The following is a 21689-nucleotide window of genomic DNA, read 5'->3' on the forward strand; positions in this document are numbered from 1 at the left end:
TTCAGAAAACCAGCCTTTGGTTTTGTTGATCTTTTGTATGTTTTTTTGTGTCACCATTTTGTTCAGTTCAGCTCTGATTTTGACAAGCCTTGGGGGATGGTGTCCCTGGCCATGCTCCACTGCAGCAGGTCCCATGGCAAATACTATGGGTTCCATGCAGGGGAGTCTTGTCCCCGCCAGCTCTCCAAGAAGCTCTCCCTTTCCAGCTTAAATGTCCATGGGTTCTTCTGTAGCTAGGATTCCAGAGTTCCATAGTGAGAGTGGGCCGCTCCATGTCTATTTAACTTATCCCTTCCCCAGAAGCCACTCAAGGCAAGGAATAAGTCCTGATGCTTGGGTACCCTGTGCAGGGTCCCCAGCTTCTTGCTCCTTCAGTCCAGGATCTGCGTCCTCCCTCCGACTACTCTCAATGCCTTCCTTCTGAAGATCTGCTCAGAGTGTGCTAGTCTTCTTGATGGTCTTACCTCTTGGTGGGAGATGCTCTTGCTGGCTGTGTCTGGTTGGCTATCTTGGCTCTAAGCCCCTTTATCTTTTTAGATCTACTTAAACGTTTTTTAAATAAGAAGGCAGTCAGGGGGCATTTTATTATAGATTGTATATTACTACATTTTCTGGCTGTCATAATGTTTAGTGTTGTAGTAGGCATTTAGGTATATATTTTGATACACTTATTAATTGCTTTCTCTAGTGTGGGAAACATTCATTTCAAATGATTGCCAAGGAATATGTAATCTCATTGATGATGTAATATTCTATAATTTCTTTAAACTTCATGAGAACCCTTTATTACATCTCTACGAGGTGTTTCTGCTGAAATACATAGTGAACTGTTGCAAACTGTTAACTTCGTTTATAAAACACTTGGCATGTTAGGATAAATATGTAATATTTCATTAAAAGATAATCATGAAGAAATAGGCATTACAATAGAAATGTATTCTAAATTCATATCACATTTTTCAGCTTCATCCAGGATATAGAAATGGAAGTTCTCAAGGCATAAATTCCTTGAGGGTGGGTATATTCATCTGTTCATTTCTCTTTCAATACCTGAAGCAGGGCTTGCATGTACTAGACACTCAGTAAATATTTATTGAACAAATAAATAATGAAAATTTCATCCCTATGAACACTCATTATTTGTCTTGGAGAAATATATCAACTTAAAATTTATAAGCAATAAATCATTTACCTAAAATAGAAAAAAGGTAGTTATTTCCTGATGTAGTACTTTCAGTTCTAATGAATGGAATATCAGACTAAGCAAATTTTAATACCTAAGAATTTTTCTAATTAAAATCTGTGATTATGAACTTTCAGAATAACAGATTTATAGCTTTTTCAAGTACTTTAGCGTTCATTGTATTTGTTATACAGAGAAATCCTGTGAGATAGGCTATCATATATTATGATTTTTCATTGTACAAATGAGGGAACTGGATCTCAGAAAGATTAATTGGTTACTCACGGTTACAGTTTGTGAGAGGGAAAGGTAGGTCTCAAACCCAAGTGTCAATGCCTCTAAAGGCAGATTTACTTTCCATTTCACAACATAGCTTTCTCCCTGCTTGACACTTAAATAATGAAGTATGTTGAAATGAAAAGGGAGCTTACATCCCATTCTAACCCTCAGCACTGCAACTGTGTGATTATGTGATGTTGGGCAAGTCAGGTGATCTCATATCCAATATTTTTTTTTCTTCTGCAAACCTCAAATTTATAAGCTGAATTTTGCTTTTTATCATGTGTAGTGATAAGAAGTCTCTTGTTAGTGATTATATTCTGATAGCCTTTGTTCTGGGTATATTATTTATCTGTTTCATATGCAGTTTGTAAGCTTACTGAGGGCATAATTTATCATTAAATATAAATATAATTATGTTAAAGTATATGTATATATGTATGTGTATATATTTGTATATATGTGTACTGCATTTCTGATAGTGCCCAGTTCAATGCAAGGAGCAGATTAGGAGCATATTCTGTATGTATCCTTGTTAGTCTCTTTCTACTTAGGCAACAATGCAATTGATGAACTCTGATTAGTGAACATCTGGCAGTAAGAAGGTTATCCTGGCATCCACTATTAGCAGACACCAGATGCAGTGTCCTAGCTATGCCCCCCCACTCCTTTCATTGACTGTGTTGGTAAATTATGATGGTTTTACCTTGCTGAGAAAATATTTTGATACTTGTCTCATGTAATTTAAGCAACTCATAACTGTATCTTATTCCTTTAGTAGGAAACCGCACTGCACAAATAACATCCACAGGAAGCCTTGTATTCCAAAATTTTGAGGAGAGTATGAGTGGAATTTATACATGTTTCCTCGAATATAAACCTACTGTGGAAGAAATTGTTAAACGTCTTCAACTAAAATATGCTATATATGGTAAGAAGTAAAGTTAGTTGTGTTTTAACCTTTCTTAATGATTTTAAACATTTAAATATGTTTAAGTAGGTTTGTCTTAAAGGGACTTTGTTATTTTTAGTTTCATTTAATTAGAAAAGAATTACTGCCTCCCTGTATAAGTACTTTGTAAAGGGCTAGTGGTGAAGGCACAGAATGGTTAACAGATCGTAGTCTTATTTTTCTTCAGGGGAATGTTGACATGTACGCACAGATAAATTTTAGGGCCAGGGATGTATAAATGTTTTCAAATTATTATGATGATATTATGGCTTGTACTGTATTAGATTCTAAGTATTTTAAATTTGAGTATCATGATTTCTGGTACACTGCCATCCCCCAAAACAGGAGCGTGAAACACCACTGTAAATTCTTTTTCTGGTGGATTGACCTTTTGAGGCTTACAATTGGCAGAGCTCAGTTGATATGTGTAAGAATTACAGAAAGAGGAAAGAAACATGAAAAGGTGGCTTGCCAGTCAAGACAGACTTATTTTAGAGAAAACAAACCTGAGAGGCGCCTTCTGGCCGAGTTAGGTCAGAGGCACACACTCTTACAGACTAAGAGTTTTTAAGGATTCAGGGTGAGAGAGTTTATCAGAGGCTTGGACTGCTTCTGTGTCTCTTTGTTGTGCTTATCTGGGAGGGAGAGTTGTATGTCTGTTCCCATACATCTTTTTGCAGCTGCAGGCATATCCCCCAAGTCTGCTTTTAGCTTCTCTTAGTGCAACCGAAGGGAAAGGAATGTGCTTATTAAGGCCCACTTTTTTTTTTTTTTTGAGATGGAGTCTCACTGTGTCACCTAGGCTGGAGTGTGCAGTGGCGCGATCTCAGCTCACTGCAACCTCCACCTCCTGGGTTCAAGCGATTCTCTTGCCTCAGCTTCCCGACTAGCTGGGACTACAGGCACATGCCACCATGCCCGGCTAATTTTTTGTGTTTTTGATAGAGATGGGGTTTCACCGTGTTAGCCAGGATGGTCTCAATTTCCTGACCTCATGATCTGCCCACCTCAGCCTCCCAAAGTGCTGGGATTACAGGCATGAGCCACCACACCTAGCCAAGGCCTACTGTTTTACTGGGGCCCATTGTGTAAGGGTGAAGTTTGGCAGTTACCTGAGAGACTTTACCCCATCTCCCTCTGTGCCCCAGCTGTCTTATCTGTGTTTTACTGTCTGCTCTTTCTGGCTGCTTGTAATTAGAAGAGAGGTGATTTCCTTGAAATGCGGGAGGCTAGAAAGGGAGCTGGAACTTAAAGTGGCGGGGTTTGTCCGAGATGACGCTGCTTCTGCTCTGTCAATATGGAGTAGCCAGGAGAACAGCCTGAGCTCAAGTTGCTTGTAGGTTCCATCTCACTGGTGGGACCCATGTGTGGCAGACAGAATAATGGCTCCTAAACATGTCCATATCTAGTCACATCCAGAACATGTAAGTGTGTTGCCCTACATGGCAAAAGGGATTTAGCAGATGGATTAAATTAAGGCTCTTGAGTTGAGGAGATTATCCTGAATTATCTACGTGGGTCCAGTGTAATCACAGGGCTCCTTCTAAGAGGAAGGCAAGAGGGTCAAAGGCAGAAAAAGGAAATGTGCTGACAAAAGGAGAAGTTGCAGTGATTTTCTTTGAAGATCAAAGAAGAAGCCACATGCCAAATAATGCAGGCAGCCACTACAGCTAGAAATGGCAAAGAATTGGATTCCCCCTAAAGCTTTCAGAATGAATACAGCTTGATTTTTGCTTAGTAAGACTCATTTTGGATTTCTGGTCTCCAGAGCCATAAGGTAATAAATTTGTGTTGTTTAGAACATTAGGTTTGTGGTAATTTGTTACAGTGTCAATAAGGTAACTTACACATCATTACTTTGACAGCAAAGGTGCCAAACAACTGGCAGAATTATTAGTGGTTTCTTGATAATATTTTGGTTAATCAAAAAATACTTTCCCATGTAGCCAAAGAGAAACATAATGTTTTGGTAAGATAATTAACTTTGTTAGGCAAATAATTTGTTTAAACCTTTTAATCAGTCATGTTTCATTTTTGTTACATAGTAGTTATCTCCATCTTGTTACTTCATGTACCTAACTTATAATAAATGTACTTCAGAATCACTCATAAGTACATATTCACATATGCTAACAAATGTAAAAGTGCCTAAAATGAGTGCTGGTTTATAATAATGATAATGATAGCTAATATTTACTGAGCACTTATGATGTACCAGGCAGTGCTGTGTTTTTACAAGTAATTATTACAACAACAGCAAAATCCATATTTATATAATGCTTGCTTAGTGTAAGCATTGTTCTGATTTATTTATATTAAATATATTTCAAAACAAACTGTGATGTAGGCACTGCTATTTTTGGTCTTGTAAATGTAAGGAAACTGAGAGTGGTTAAGTGACTTTCTCTAGACCATAGCTATTAAGTAGGGGAGGGGAGAACTCAGATTTCAATTTAGGAATTCTGGTCCTAGAGTTAGTATTCTTATGCTTTATGATATCCTACTATGTACACCACTGTTATATGAATGCCAGCAGGATGAAGACCAGATTAATAAACTGACTTTGGAGACCTACTCTTTTTATGCTTAAAACAAATGCAATTGATTCTATTTTATTATACATACCTCCTTTAATCTTTCTAATAGCTACATGGTGTTTCGGATTTTATTTGAGTGTTCTTCAGTTAATTATTATTTAGTTTGTTTCACATTTTCCCTACCTCAGATGGTACTGTATGAAACATTTAAATATCTGTCCATCCATCTGTCATTGATCTGTGTATACACACACATACACCATACCCCATACCATACTAACATTGCTGTATTTTGTAAGATAAGTTGTTAGTCTTTCAGAAAGATGAATTCTATAAAGGAAAATCTGCAGGGAATTCATAGTGCTATTTTGATTGATTCTTTTGTATAGCAGTTTGCAACCTTGCTATAATAGATGAGAACCTCAGTTTCTAAAACCCCTTTAATGCTGTATTTTGAAGTGTTGCCAATATAATAAATTAATGGTATTTTGTAGTTTTAATATGCATTTTTTGGTCTTTGGTGGGTTATTCAAATCTTGTTATTTGTGTGAGCTCTGTGTGTGTGTACGTGTGTGTGTCTGAGTAGCTACTAAGAGATATATAGCTATGTAGATATTAATTTTATGTCAAATGCATTGTATTCTGTATTTTGTTTTTAGCTTATTAATCTCTTATATTCTAAGTAAAGGATAATTGCAAATTTAAAAATTTTATATAAACTACAAGTGGCATTTTCTTTTTGACTCATGTTTTTTACTGTGTTGAGCAAGATATTCACCATTACCTGGATTGTAAGAAGTAAAATCAACTTATAATTTTTTATATATATATATATATATAAAACCTTTAAAAATTTTAGAAAATTACAAAAATAAAATCAAGAATCGTTATCGGTTTTGAATATGGCAAGACACTAGGTATAAAATGGTGACTCATTGCTTTAATATACACTTCTTAATTATTAGTAAGTTAGAACAGCTTTTCATATTTTTATTATTCAGTAGATTGCCTTTTCAATTCCAGTGTCATCTTCCTTTTGCATAGTTTGTCTTTTTCTTACTGATTTTTAGATGTTTTGCTGTTTTGGATACTAGTCTTTTCTTATGCATGCTTTAAATAATTTCTACCTTCTCTCACTTAAGATGTTTATACTAACAGAAGTTTCCATTTTTTTTGTAATGAGAGCTATCAATTTTAATTCTCTGAGTTGTTTTGCTTTTGTTTTTTTAGTTTTGTTTTCTAAGATATTGTTTCCTACCTAGAGAATAAAAAGTGCCCAGAACTTTGGGAGGCTGAGGTGGGTGGATCACTTGAGGCCAAGAGTTCAAGACCAGCCTGGGCAACATGGAAAAACCCCGTCTCTACTAAAAATACAAAAAAATTAGCCAGGCGTGGTGGTGCACGCCTGTAATCCCAGCTACTCAGGAGGCCGAGGCCAGAGAATCACTTGAGCCTGGGAGGCGGAAGCTGCAGTGAGCCAGATCATGCCACTGTATTCCAGCCTGGGTGACAGAGTGAGACTCTGCCTTAGAGAGCAAAAAAAGAAGAAAAGAAAAGAAAAATTGTTTCCTATATTTTCTAGGCCTATTTTTTTTAAACAGGAATAAATTAACATCTTTTATTTGTTAGACAAAGAGCAATGTTCAATATAAATTTTCTTAAGACGCTTAAAACCTGTGAATTTCTGACCAGTTCACAAAACCGCCAGATGATACTTCAGCATGAAGTAAAAAACAGACTGTCAGCTCTAAAGATGTTACAGAGCAGAAATTTCCAAATGCGTTATACAAGCTTTCTAGGCAAATGAAAAATCTATCTTCTATAATATATTAACAAAAATTCACAAGGTAAGATTATGTTTTGACATACTTAACAAGCATTCCTTCTTTGTCTCCAACAAACAAAGCTAAGGAAATAATGTAACCATTTTCACACAGAAAATTAAGGCTGCAAGTCATACACAAGAACAGAAGTGCTTGAGCATTAGAACTGTTCTGCTTCATTGTCATACTTGAATTGTTGGCTCTTAAACCATTTTCAGTTACATACAAGGAAAGGTTATTGTATGTTCAGCAATTACTAAGTTTTCAATAATTTAAGTTCCAGTAGTTTAGAAAAGTAGACTGAGAATGGTCCTGAAAAGGCAAGTTAAACCTTAGGCCTGTTTTTTCAGGTTAAACTTTTTGTTTTGAGATAAATGTAGATTAACGTATGGTTGCAAGAAATAATACAGTCAGATCACATGTATTCATTACCCAGCCTCCCCAAATCGTAATATCTTATAAGCTAAGATATTGATTTTGTTGCAGTCTACCCATCTTATTCATATTTTTCCAGGTTTATGTGTACTTTTGTGTGTGTGTGTGTAATTCTGCCATTTTTATCCCATGGGTAGGCTCAGGTATCTACAACCATAGACAAGATACAGAGCAGTCCCATCAAGAGAAGGATACCTTGTGTTGACCTTTTATAATTGAACCCACTTTCCCTCCTACCTCCATCCAGAATTCCTGGCAACCACCAATCTTCTCTAATTCTGTATTTTCATTTCAAAAGTATTATTCAAATACAGTACTATAGTACATAATCTTAGGGGATTGACTTTTTTTCATTTTTCCAAATTCCTTTATAAGTTTTGTGCATCTATCACGCACTCTTTCTTATTGCTGAGTTGCATTCCATAGTATGCATATGCCACAGTTTGTTTAATGACTTACACATTGAAAGATATCTAGGTTGCTTTGCGTTTTTGGCTGTTGCATGTAAAGCTTCTATGGATATTTGTGGATTGTTTTTCTATAGACATAAGTATTTATTTCTGTGGGGTAAATACCTAAAATGCAGTTGGTTGATCATATGATAGTTGCATATTTAGTTTTATAAGAAACTGCCAACTGTTTTTCAGAATGGCTGTACCATTTTGTATTCCCACCAGCAATGTAAGGATAGTCCAGTTACTCCATGTCTCCACCAGCAATTGGTGTTATAATTATCTTTTGTTTTAGCCATTCTAATAGGTGTGAAGTAATATTTCATTGTGGTTTTAATTTGCATTTCTATAATTTCTAATGATGTATTAAATATATTTTATGAGTTTATTTGCCATCTGTACATCCTCTTTGGTAAAATTTCTGTTCATATCTTTTGACCATTTTTTCATTGGATTGTTTGATGTATTACCATTGGGTTTTTTGATATTTAATACACATACACAGAGAGATACTCTTTCTTTGTTGGATATATATTATTTGCAAGTATTTTCTACCAGTCTGTATTTTGTCTTTTCATCCTCTTGACAGGATGTTTGCAGAGCCTGTTTGAAAATTTGGTTTCTCAGATTTGCTTTTGTGAATCATGCTTTTTGTATTAAGATGAAAAATTATTTGCCTAGTTGTAGATCCCAAAGATAGTCTGTTTTTTTCCCAAAAGTTTTGTAGGTTTCCTTTTTTTTAAAAAAAATTATTTTTATTTTAAGTTATTGGGTAACATGCAGGATGTGCAGGCTTGTCACATGAACATGTGCCATGGTGGTTTGCTATCCCTATCAGCCCATCACTTGGATATTAAGTCCAGCATGTATTAGCTATTTTTCCTAATGTTCTTCCTCCTCACATCACCGACAAGCCCCAGTGTGTGTTGTTCCCCTCCCTGTGCTGATGTGTTCTCATTGTTCAGCTCCCACTTATAAGTGAGAATATGTGGTGTTTGGTTTTCTGTTCCTGCATTAGTTTGCTGAGGATAATGGCTTCCAGCTCCATCCATGTCTCTGTGAAGGACGTGATCTTGTTCCTTTTTATGGCTGCATAGTATTTCATGGTGTATATGTACCACGTTTTCTTTATCCAGTCTATCACTGATGGGTGTTTGGGTTGATTCCATGTCTTTGCTTCAATGACATGGAATCATTATTTGCTTCAATGAATAGTGCTTCAATGAACATATCAGTGCATGTATCCTTGTAATAGAATGATTTATATTTCTTTGGGTATATACTCAGTAATGGGATTGCTGGGTGAAATGGCATTTCTGGTTGTAGATCTTTGAGGAATTGCCACACCATCTTCCACAATGGTTGAACTAATTTACACTCCCAGCAATAGTGTAAAAGTGTTCCTGTTTCTCCACAACCTCGCCAGCATCTGTTATTTCTTGACCTTTTAATAATTGCCATTCTGACTGGTGTGAGACGGTATCTTATTGTGGTTTTGATTTGCATTTCTCTAATGATCAGTGATGTTGAGCTTTTTTTCATATGTTTGTTTGCCCCATGAATATCTTCTTTTGAGAAGTGTCTGTTCATGTCCTTTGCCCATGTTTTAATGGGGTTGTTTTTAACTTAAACAAATCTTGTAAATTTGTTTAAGTTCCTTGGAGATTCTAGAATATTAGATGTTTGTCAGATGAATAGAGTGCAAAAATATTCTCTCACTCTGTATATTGCGTGTTCACTGTGATGATAGTTTCTTTTACTGTGCAGAAGTTTAATTAGTTTAATTAGATCCCATTTGTCAATTTTTGCTTTTGTTGCAGTTGCTTTTTGCATTTTTGTCATGAAATCTTTGCCTGTGCCTATGTCCTGAATGGTATTGCCTAGGTTTTCTTCTAGGGTTTTTGTTTTTTGTTTTTTGTTTTTTTGTTTTTTTTTGAGACAGAGTCTCGCTCTGTCGCCCAGGCTGGAGTGCAGTGGCTTCAATCCATCTTGAGTTAATTTTTTAATAAGGTATAAGGAAAGGGTCCAGGTTTAATTTTCTGCATATGGCTAGCCAGTTCTCCCAGCACAGGTTTCCTTTTTCTATTTAACTATGCGATGCATTTTCAGTTAATTTTTGTGTAAAGTATGCTGAGGCTTGGTTTAAGGTTGATTTTTATTGTTTTTATTTTTTACATATGGATGTTCAGTTGCTTCAATATTATTTCCTGAAGAGGTTTTTCTTCCTCCATTGAATTGTTTTTGCATCTTTGTCAAAAATCAGTTGAAGATATTTGTGTGGGTACTTTTTTTCTAGGTTCTGTAATTTCTTCCATTGATTTATAGGTTTATACCTCCTCTACCAGTACTACGCTGTTGATTACTGTAAGTATATAGAAAACCTCAATACCAAGGAGAGTGTTCTTTTCAAGATAGTTTTCAAGAATAGTCTTTGTTATTTAAATGTTTGTCCCTTTCCATATAAATTTTTGAATATTCTTATGTGCATCAACAAAATATCCTAATGTGATTTTGATGGGAATTACATTCAATCTATAGATTAATTTGGGGAAGAATTGCATCCTTCCTATACTGTGTCTTCTAGTTTATGAACATGGTATGTCTATCCATTTAATTAGGTCTTTGATTTCTTTTATTTGCATATACATATTTTGTTAAGTGTATACTGTGTGTTATTGTGATTTTTTAGAATAATTATAAATAATATTATATTTTAAACTTTCAATTACACATGTTTATTGCTAATATGTAGAAATAAATATTATTTTTGTGTTGATTTTGTGTCCTGCCACCTTGTCAAAGTTACGTAACAATACTAGATTTTTAGATTTTTGTAGATTCTTCGTGAGACATTCGTAGCATGTTGACACAGAGACAGAGTCTGTGTATTTGTTATTTATTTTTGTTTTTTTTTATTGAGGAGCCTAGGACTTTAGATATATGTTGAAAAAGTATGTTGAGGGTGGGCATCATTATCTTTCTCATAATATTAGGGGGAAATAATCTAGTCTTTCACCATTGAGTATATATAATGTTAGCTGTGGGTTTCTTGTAGGTGCCCATTATCAGATGGAAGAAATTCCCTTATTCTACATTTATATTTGAGGATTGTTTTTATTGTGAAAGGATGTTGGATTTTGTCAAATGTTTTTTCTTACATAAATTAATATAAACGTGTTTTTTATTTTGTACTTCATTACTATGGTTTGTTACATGAATTGATTTTTTAAATATTAACCCAAACTTTCATTCTTGGGATAAATCCCACCTGGTCATGGTGTATGATTTTTTTCAATATTTTGCTAGATTTGATTTGCCAGTATTTTATTGGGAATTTTTGCGTTTGTGTTCATAAGAGATATTGGTTTATAGTTTTCTTGTGATGTCTTTGGTTTAGGTATCAGGGTATTACTGGCTTCATAGAATGTGCTCGGGTGTATTCCCTTCTGTTCCAATTTTGAAAGTGTTTGTGAAGAATTGTTGCTAATATATCTTAACTGTTTGGTAGAATTCATCAGTGAAGACATTTGGGCTTGGGTTGTTTTCCATAGGTAGTTTTTTGATTACTAATTCGACCTTTTTGTTACAAGTCTAATCAGATTGTCTATTTCTACTTGAGTCAGTTTCACTAGTTTGTGTCTTCCTAAGAATTTATTTTATCTAAATGTGTCTAATTTGTTGGCATAGAGTTGTTTGTAGTATTCCTTTATAATTCTTTTATTTCTTTAAGGTCAATATTCTCTCCCCTTTTATTTCTGATTCTAGTAATTTGAGTCTTCTATCTCTTGTTTTTGTAAATCTAGCTAAAATTTGATCAATTCTGTTGATTTCTTAAAAACCTGGTTTTGATTTCATTGATTTTCACTATTTTTTATTTATTTTATCACTTATCTCTGCTGAAGTCTTTATTATTTTATTCATTCTGCTTGCTTTATATTTAGTTTTTCTATTTTCTCTTTCTTTTTCATTGTCCGAAGATAAAAGATTAGGCTACTTGAGAGCTTTCTTTTATAATATGCCATAGGCATGGCATATTATTTCCCTCTAAGTGCTGTCTTACCTGCATGCCATAGGTTTTGGCATGTTTTGTCTTCATTTTCATTTATATCAAGATTATTTCTAACTTATCTTTTGATTTTTTCTTTGATCTATTGATTATTTAGGAGTCTGTTAATTTTCATTTCTGAGTTTTTCAAATTTCTTTTGTTACTGATTTTTAATTTTACTTTATCAGAGAAAATAATTTGGATTATTTCAAAGGTTTATGGCTTAGCATATGCTTTATCCTTGAGAATGTTCCATGTGTATTTGAGAAGAATGCATATTCTGCTGTTGTTAGCCGGTTTACTGTAGATGACTCTCAGATCTATTTGGTTTATAGTGTTGTTCAGGTCTTCTATTTCTTTGTTGATCTTCTTCCTAGTTTTTTTATTCATCATTGTAAGTGGGATATTGATGTCTCCAATTAATATTGAATTATCTAATTCCTCTTTAATATCTGTATGTTTTTAATTGTTCTTTCTTCCTGATATATTGACCTTTTTATCATAATAAAAGTCCCTTTTGTTTCTTTAGTAACTTTTTGTTGTTGTTTTAAAGTCTGTTTTTTTTTTTTTTTTTTCAGTGTTCCTTGTACCTGACTCTGTAGGAGAAGCGTAGTCTATATTTCTTGAGAAAGATATCTACACTCAACTCCTCCTTTCACCCTCAGTTACCCTCCCATACTATTCTGGTACTTGCATCTGCAATTGCATGAAACTACTAAGGTTAAGGTTATCAATAGTCCCCTTGTTGTTAAATCCAATAGAAACATATTTCTCATTGTCCAGTGGTTCTGCATCCAGTGCTTCCTCGTGCACTCCACCCACTGGGCCTCTGTTCCAAATCAGGTCTTCTAATGACCTATTGTGATACGGAGATATTGCCATACATTCAGGAAAGCTGTGAGGGACTTGGTTTAGTTCCTGGCTGGAAAGCAGGAACTTCGATCATTTTCTCATGACGCACCCTGCTTGTTATGAGCCATAGCTTCAAGCACCAATTGTAGCCGTTTGGGGTTTTTTTTTGCCATTTGGGTTTTTTAGCTTCTATGAGCAGAGTGCTATACTCAGTCCCTAGTTTTATTCTGTGAGTCTAGTTTTAGTCTCCTATCTCACATAAAAATCATGTAAGGCTATTCTCCACAGAGGCCAAGTTCCTGCTGCCACTTCCCTGGTACTGTGTCCATAGACCAGCAACCCTATGGCATTTTCCCCACATTGTATATGTACTCTGTGTCTGGTCTGTAAGAATATCCATCTCCTTTTTGACCTGAGCCTTGACTTTTTGGTATTGTCCTTTAGTATATCATTAGCATTAGTGTATAATTTTATCAGAAAGGGTGTGGAAGCATGATATATTGTGAAGACATCTCCCACCATTTCTTTTTTTTTATTATACTTTAAGTTCTGGGATACATGTGTAGAACGTGTAGGTTTGTTACATAGGTATACACATACCATGGTGGTTTGCTGCACCCATCAATCTGTCATCTACATTAGGTATTTCTCCTAATGCTATCCCTCCCCTAGCTCCCCTACCACCCGACAGGCCCTGGTGTGTGATGTTCCACTCCCTGTGTCCATGTGTTCTCATTGTTCAGCTCCCCTTTATGAGTGAGAACATGCAGTGTTTGGTTTTCTGTTCCTGTGTTAGTTTGCTGAGAATGATGGTTTCCAGCTTCCTCCATGTCCCTGCAAAGGACATGAACTCATCCTTTTTCATGGCTGCTTAGTATTCCATGGTGTGTATGTGCTACATTTTCTTTATCTAGCCTGTCATTGATGGTCATTTGGGTTGGTTCTAAGTCTTTGCTATTGTGAATAGTGCTGCAATAAACATACATATACATGTGTCTTTATAGTAGAATGATTTATAATCTTTTGGGCATATACCCAGTAATGGGATTGCTGGGTCAAATGGTATTTCTGGTTCTAGATCCTTGAGGAATCACCACACTGTCTTCCACAATGGTTGAACTAATTTACACTCCCACGAACAGTGTAAAAGTGTTCCTATTTCTCCATATCCTCTCCAGCATCTGTTGTTTCCTGACTTTTTAAGGATTGCCATTCTAACTGGTGTGAGATGGTATCTTACGGTGGCTTTGATTTGCATTTCTCTAATGACCAGTGATGATGAGCTTTGTTTCATATGTTTGTTGTCCACATAAATGTCTTCTTTTGAGAAGTGTCTGTTCATGTCCTTTGCCCACTTTTTGATGGTCATTTTTTTTTTCTTGTAAATTTGTTTAAGTTCCTTGTAGATTCTGGATATTAGCCCTTTGTCAGATGGATAGATTGCAAAAATTTTCTCCCATTCTGTAGGTTGCCTGTTCACTCTGCTGATAGTTTATTTTGCTGTGCAGAAGCTCTTTAGTTAAATTAAATCCCATTTGTCAATTTTGGCTTTTGTTGCCATTGCTGTTGGTGTTTTAGTCATGAAGTCTTTGGCCATGACTATGTCCTGAATGGCATTGCCTAGATTTTCTTCTAGGATTTTTATGGTTTTAGGTCTTACATTTAAGACTTTAATCCATCTTGAGTTAATTTTTATACAAGGTGTAAGGAAGAGGTCCAGTTTCAGTTTCCTGCATATGGCTAGCCAGTTTTCCCAACACCATTTATTAAATAAGGAATCCTTTTTTCATTGCTTGTTTTTGTCAGTTTTGTCAAAGATCAGATGGTTGTAGAGGTGTAGTATTATTTCTGAGGCCTCTGTTCTGTTCCATTGGTCTACATATCTGTTTTGGTACTGGTACCATGCTGTTTTGTTTACTGTAGCCTTGTAGTATAGTTTGAAGTCAGGTAGCATGATGCCTCCAGCTTTGTTCTTTTTGCTTAGGATTGTCTTGGCTATACAGGCTCCTTTTTGGTTCCATATGAAATTTAAAGTAGCTTTTTCTAATTCTGTGAAGAAAGTCAATGGTAGCATTAAGGGGGTTGCATTGAATCTATAAATGACTTTCTGCAGTATGGCCATTGTCAATATATTGATTCTTCCTATCCATGAACATGGAATGTTTTTCCATTTGTTTGTGTCCTCTCTTATTTCCTTGAGCAGTGGTTTGTAGTTCTCCTTGAAGAGGTCCTTCACATCCCGTGTAAGTTGTATTCCCAGGTATTTTATTCTCTTTGTAGCAATTGTTAATGGGATTTTACTCATGATTTGGCTGTTTGTCTATTATTGGTGTATAGGAATGCTTGTGATTTTGCACATTGATTTTGTATCCTGAGACTTTGCTGAAGTTGCTTATCAGCTTAAGGAGATTCGGGTCTGAGATGATGGGGTTTTCAAAATATAAAATCATGTCATCTGCAAACAGAGACAATTTGACTTCCTCTTTTCCTATTTGAATACCCTTTATGTTTTTCTCTTGCCTGATTGCCCTGGCCAGAACTTCCAATACTATGTTGAATAGGAGTGGTGAGAGAGGGCATCCTTGTCTTGTGCCAGTTTTCAAAGGGAATGCTTCCAGCTTTTGTATGATATTGGCTGTAGGTTTGTCATAAATAGCTCTTATTATTTTGAGATACGTTCCATCAATACGTAGTTTATTGAGAGTTTTTAGCATAAAGGGGTGTTGAATTTTTATCAGACCTTTTCTGCATATATTGACATAATCATGTGGTTTTTGTCATTGATTCTGTTTATGTGATGGATTACGTTTATTGATTTGAATATGTTGAACCAGCCTTGCATCTCAGAGTTGAAGCTGACTTGATCGTGGTGTGTTGCTCTTCTTGAGGAGTATCTTTGTGGTGCTCTTTGTATTTCCTGAATTTGAATGTTGGCCTGTCTTGCTAGGTTGGGGAAGTTCTCCTGGATAATATCCCTGTAGAGTGTTTTCCAACTTGATTCCGTTCTCCTCGTCACTTTTAGATACACCAATCAAACGTAGGTTTGGTCTTTTCACATAGTCCCATATTTCTTGGAGGCTTTGTTTGTTCCTTTTCATTGTTTTTTCTCTAATCTTGTCTTCATGCTTTATTTCATTAAGTTGATCTTCAATCTCTGATATCCTTTCTTCGCCTGATTGATTTGGCTATTGATACTTGTGTATGCTTCTTGAAGTTCTCATGCTGTGGTTTTTAGCTCCATCAGGTCATTTATGTTTTTTTCTAAACTGGTTATTCTAGTTAGCAATTCATCTAACCCTTTTTCAAGGTTCTTAGCTTCCTTGCATCTGATTACAACATGCTCCCTAGCTCAGAGGTGTTTGTTATTACCCATCTTCTGAAGCTTACTTCTGTCAGTTTATCAAACTCATTCTCCATCCAGTTTTGTTCCCTTGCTGGTGAGGAGTTGTAATCCTTGGAGGAGAAGAAGTGTTCTGGTTTTTGGAATTTTCAGCCTTTTTGCACTGGTTTTCCTCAACTTCATCAATTTATCTACCTTTGGTCTTTGATGTTGGTGACCTTTGGAGATGTTGGTGACCTTTGGATGGGGTTTTTGTGTGAACATCCTTTTTGTTGATGTTGATGCTACTCCTTTCTGTTTGTTAGTTTTCCTTCTAACAGGCCCTTCTGCTGCAGGTCTGCTGGAGTTTGCAGGAGGTCCACCCCAGACCTTCTTTGCCTAGGTATCACCAGTGGAGGCTGCAGTACAGCAAAGATTGCTGCCTATTCCTTCCTCTGGAAGCTTCCTCACAGAGGGCACCTGCCAGATGCCAGCCAGAGCTCTCCTGTATGAGGTGTCTGTCGCCCCCTGCTGGGAAATGTCTTTCAGTCAGGAGGCATGGGGGTCAGGGACCCACTTGAGGAGGTGGTCTGTTCCTTAGCAGAGCTTGAGCTCTGTGCTGGAAGATCCACTGCTGTCTTCAGAGCTGGCAGGCAGGAACGTTTAAGTCTGCTGAAGCTGCACCCACAGCCGCCCCTTCCCCCAGGTGCTCTGTCCCAGGGAGATGGGAATTTTATCTATAAGCCCCTGCCTGGGGCTGCTGCCTTTCTTTCAGAGATACCCTTCCCAGAGAAGAGGAATCTAGATAGGCACTCTGGCTATAGTGGCTTTGCAGAGCTGCAGTGGGCTCCACCCAGTTCAAACTTGCAGGCAGCTTTATTTACACTGTGAGGGGAGAACTGCCTACTCAAACCTCAGTAATGGCAGATGCCCCTACCCCCACCAAGCACGAGCATCCCAGGTCGACCTCAGACAGCTGTGCTGGCAGCGAGAATTTCAAGCCAGTGGATCTTAGCTTGCTGGGCTCTGTGGGGGTGGGATCTGCTGAGCTAGACCACTTGGCTCCCTGCCTTCAGCCCCCTTTCCAGGGGAGTGAATGGTTCTGTCTCGCTGGTGTTCCAGGCACCACTGGGGTATGAAAAATAAACTCCTGCAGCTCACTTGGTGTCTGCCCAAATGGCCGCCCAGTTTTGGGCTTGAAACTCAGGGCCCTGGTGGTGTAGGCACCCGAGGGAATCTCCTGTTCTGCAGGTTGCGAAGACTGTCGGAAAAGGGTAGTGTCTGGGCTGCATTCCTCATGGCATAGTCCCTCATTTCTTCCCTTGACTTGGGGAGGGAGTTCTCTGACCCCTTGTGCTTCCCTGGTGAGGCGACACCCACCCTGCTTCAGCTCGCCCACTGTGGGCTGCATTCACTGCCTAACCAGTCCCAATGAGATAAACCAGGTACCTCAGTTGGAAATGTAGAAATCACCTGCCTTCTGTGTTGATCTCGCTGGGAGCTGCGGACCAGAGCTATTCCTATTCGGCCATCTTGCCAGCCACTTACAGTCTGTTTTGTTTGGTAATTGTGTCACCACTATTGCATTCTTGTGATTGCAGTATGCATGGTATATCTTTTAACATTCTATGACTTTCAACCTATTTGTATCTTTGAATTTAAAGTGCGTCTCATGTAGACAATATATAGTGTAGTTGGATATAACTTTTTAAATCTAGTCTGACCATCTGGTTTTTGATTGGCTTGTTTAATCCATTAACATTTAATGTTATTATTGATATACTTGGATATACTTTGCTATTTTACTTTTTGTTTCCATATTCTTCATGTGTGTTCTTCTATTCTGCATTAATTCTATTGAATTAAATGAATATTTTCTAATATAGTATTTTCATTTCTTTAATTACTTTTTGCTGTTTATTTCCAGTTCTTTATTAATTTCTCTAGAGCTTGCTACATACATATTAACCTATCAGAATCAGTTTTAGATTTATACTAATTTAATTCCAGCAAGCTATAGAAATGTTACTCTTTTGTACTTCTGTTCTGTTTCTCTGTATTTTGTGGTATCAATATTACACATATTACATCTTTAAATGTTACAGACTAAACAATACCTTGTTATTATTTTATGTAATTTTGTATCTTTCAAATAAGCTGAGAGTAGAAAGGAGAGGAAGTATATATTTATAGGTTTTGTCATATAGAGCCTTCTTATTTATCATTTGTGGTTCTCTTCATTTGTTCCCTGGATTCAAGTTACCATCTGAATTTTGTTTTAGTCCAATACAGCTTCTCTCACCCACCTCTTTTGTGTTATTACTGGCAAATATATATTTATGTGTTATAGGCCCAATTTATATGTTATATATAAATTCTTCTGTGAAATTGCTTTTAAATCAGTAAAAGGGAAAAGAGTAGAAGAACTGCATAGTTGTACTGTCTTTTTGATTACATAATTACCTTAATTGGTACACTTTGTTTTTTTTGGTGTGTGGATTCAGATTACTGGCTGGCATCACATTTTTTAATTCTGAATCACTTCTTTTAGAATTTATTATAAGCTAGGTATGTGGCAAATATTGCTAATTATTTCTCCTGCCAGTTTAAATCTACTCTTGAGCCCTCTTAGTATTTTTACTTTTCAGCTCTTGCATTTCCATTTCATTCTTTTTTATAATTTCAGTCTTTATTTATATTCTCTATTTGATGTGATTTTATAATCATATCTTCTTCCATTTTGGTTTCCTTTAATTCTTTTAACATATTTATAATGAATTATTTGAAGTGTTTATTTTTTAAATCCCACATCTAGTCACTGTCACAGATAGTTTCTGTTGCTTCCCTTTTTCCAGTATATGTCCTGTTTCCTTACGTGTTTCCCAAATTTTTGTCAGAAACTTCACATTTTAGATAATATAGTTATGTGTTTCTTAATGATGGGGATATATTCTGAGAAATGTGTCATTACACAGTTTTATTTTGTGAACGTCATAGAGTTTACTTATACAAACCTAGATGGTATAGCTTACTGCACACGTAGGCTACGTGGTATGGCCTTTTCATCCTAAGCTACAAACCTACACAGCATGATACTGTACTGAATACTGTATGTAGTTGTAATACTGTGGTATTCGTGTATCTAAACATATCTAAATATAATAAAGGTAGACTAAAAATAAGGTATTATCATCTATGGTACCAACATTGTATATGCCGTTTGTTGTTGACCAAAACATAATTATGCAGCACATGACTGCATATTGTAGCAACTCTGGGGTGAAGTTGCTAGGTGAAGCCTCTGATGTATGTGCTTGGAAGATGCAGCTTGGGTGTACCCACAGCAGTTTTGGCAGGGTTATCTCTGTCTCTTTTCCTAAACATACTCACTCAGATGATTGATCTATTGCTTTCAACAGTGCCCTAGGAAACAAATTGCTCTACTGATCCAGTTAAATTTGGGTTTCTTGAAGTATTAGTTCTTTAGATCAGTGTTTGAGATATGTTCTGATCCCAGTATTGCTTCTCCCAGGTGACTCTGTGTTGCTGTCTGGCCAACTTGTAGTTCAGCTTATAATGCCAGTGAATCTATGAATCTGTTCTCAGTTGAGCTTGTCTACACTTACATGCAAGTGAAACCAGTTCCTTTGAGATTCAGAGCTTTGTGTTCTGCAGCCTGGTTCTCTTCCCTGGATAAATTCTCTGAGCGATAGCACTGAAGCTGAGGCTGGGGACAGTGGTGTGCTTCTTTCTGGGTGACACCGTGCTTTAGGAGCTGAGCACTTGATGTAGGGGTAGCAGGAGTCATAGGTATCATCAGCTTATAGTCCTGATGTGGAACCCTTACACCATGAATTGGGGTAAGGGTGATGGAGGACTCAATATTCTCAGTGTTCCTCTACCTGATTTAGAGCCTCTGTCTCAGGAGGTAGGACTAGGTGGAAGAAGGTAGCCATCATCTCTCAGCCAGATTCACCTGCAACTTAATTACTTCAGCAACACGGAGCTGGGGCTAGGATGAGAAATGCTGGCATTCTTCCTTTCCTGGGAGATAGTCTATTGACTGAAAGCTGGGTCAGCTGGTTAGGCTGTAGAAATCTGGAATGGAGTGTCTCTCTCCTTGAGCTGAGGGGAGGGAGGAAGGGAGCAGGTCTTGGTTCATATGCTTTGTTCAAATACTGTTTGATATGGTTTGGCTGTGTTCCCACCTAAATCTCATGTTTAATTGTACTCCCCAATTTTGGGGGAAGGACCTGTTGGGAGGTGATTAGATCATGGGGGTGGATTTCCTCCTTGTGCTTGTGATAGTGAGTTCTCATGAGATCTGGTTGTTTGAAAGTGTGTAGTACTTCTTTCTGCACTCTCTCTCTCTCTCCTCCTCCATCATAGTAAGACCTGCTTGCTTCCCCTTTGCCTTCAATCATGATTGTTAAGTTTCCTGAGGCTTCCCAGCCATGCTTCCTGTACAGCCTGCAGAACTGTGAGTTAGTTAAACCTCTTTTCTTAATAAATTACCCAGTCTTAAGTAGTTCTTTATAGCAGTGTGAGAACAGACTATTACACAATTCTTACTGACATTCGATAGACTTATTTGAATAAATGTTTCTTTATTTTTTCTATGCTCTTAGGACAATTTCCAAAGACTGTTCAATGGTTATTTTTAAAAAAGAATTTATAGCATGTTTGTTGGAGTTTGCAGAGCTCCTCCAGCTGTCTAGTCAGAAGTCTGTCTCCCAGTTATTTTTTTAGTAGTAGTTATTACTTTATTCAGTTTATTTCTTCTTGCACACATTATAGTAATTCATATTATGAATAATAATTTAATTTCTCCTAGAAATAGTTTTAATCCAACTCTCCAAATTCATTGACATGAAGATATTTATAGTGTTTTATGTAGTTATTTGTTTTTTCTTTATATATTAAGTTTTACAGTTTTTTCTGTTAATTAGTACATTATTTGATGTTTTCCTTATGTATCATGGATTTTACTGTCCTTCTACCTAAATTATAATTATTTTTTATATTTCTCAGGGATTCATTCCTTGTTTGATTTTTCTTGTTCTCTTTCCCTAACTTCCTTTTTTGTGTTAACCTTGTTCTTTATGTAGACTCTTGAGTTGTACAGTTAGCTCATTTATTTTCTTTTTATTTTTTGGGTAAATCTAGTTAAGACTATATATTTACTTTTTATTACTATAATTGAATCCCACAATTACTGATATGTTTATCATCATTTCTAAATATTTAGTCATATTTACTATGATTTCTTTTATAGTCATTTGTTATTTAGTACTATTTTATTTGTTTAAAAATGTTTGAGGGATTTTTGTTGTTGATTTTTATTTTGATTTGTGTGTCAGAGAATGTGGTTTACATATTACAATGTTGAAGTTTTGGATTTTGTTGACTTCTTTCAAAGCCTCCTTTTGACTGTTTTTTATTTCTGGAATGCTAATTAAACATATTTATTGGCCAGGCGTGGTGGCTTATGCCTGTAATCCCAGCACTTTGGGAGGCAGAGGAGGGCGGATCACAAGGTCAGGAGTTCAAGTCCAGCCTGGCCAATATGATGAAACCCCGTCTCTACTAAAAAGAAAAAAGGAAAAAGTAGCCAGCTCAGTGGCAGGCGCCTGTAGTCCCAGCTACTCGGGAGGCTTAGGCAGGAGAATTGCTTGAACCTGGGAGGTGGAGGTTGCAATGAGCCGAGATCACGCCACTGCACTCCATCCTGGGCGACAGGGCAAGACTCCGTCTCAAAACAAACAAACAAAGAAACATATTTATTATGATTTCTTAACTTATCATTCAAAA

General features: G+C 36.5%; 1 protein-coding gene across 3 annotated transcripts in view; it reads left to right on the plus strand.

Moving 5' to 3' along the window:
• ZPBP (zona pellucida binding protein) overlaps nt 1–21689 on the plus strand; it is a 141562-nt gene that overhangs the window by 32769 nt on the left and 87104 nt on the right. For 2 of the 3 annotated variants that reach the window (XM_024249912.2, XM_054559195.1), the window contains one exon: nt 2241–2393. In XM_024249912.2, coding sequence (XP_024105680.1) covers nt 2241–2393 — 153 coding nt within the window. The remainder of the gene's footprint in view (nt 1–2240; nt 2394–21689) is intronic. The other variant, XM_024249913.2, reaches the window with a different exon arrangement.

Source organism: Pongo abelii, chromosome 6, assembly GCF_028885655.2.
Source record: "Pongo abelii isolate AG06213 chromosome 6, NHGRI_mPonAbe1-v2.0_pri, whole genome shotgun sequence".
NCBI lineage: Eukaryota > Metazoa > Chordata > Mammalia > Primates > Hominidae > Pongo > Pongo abelii.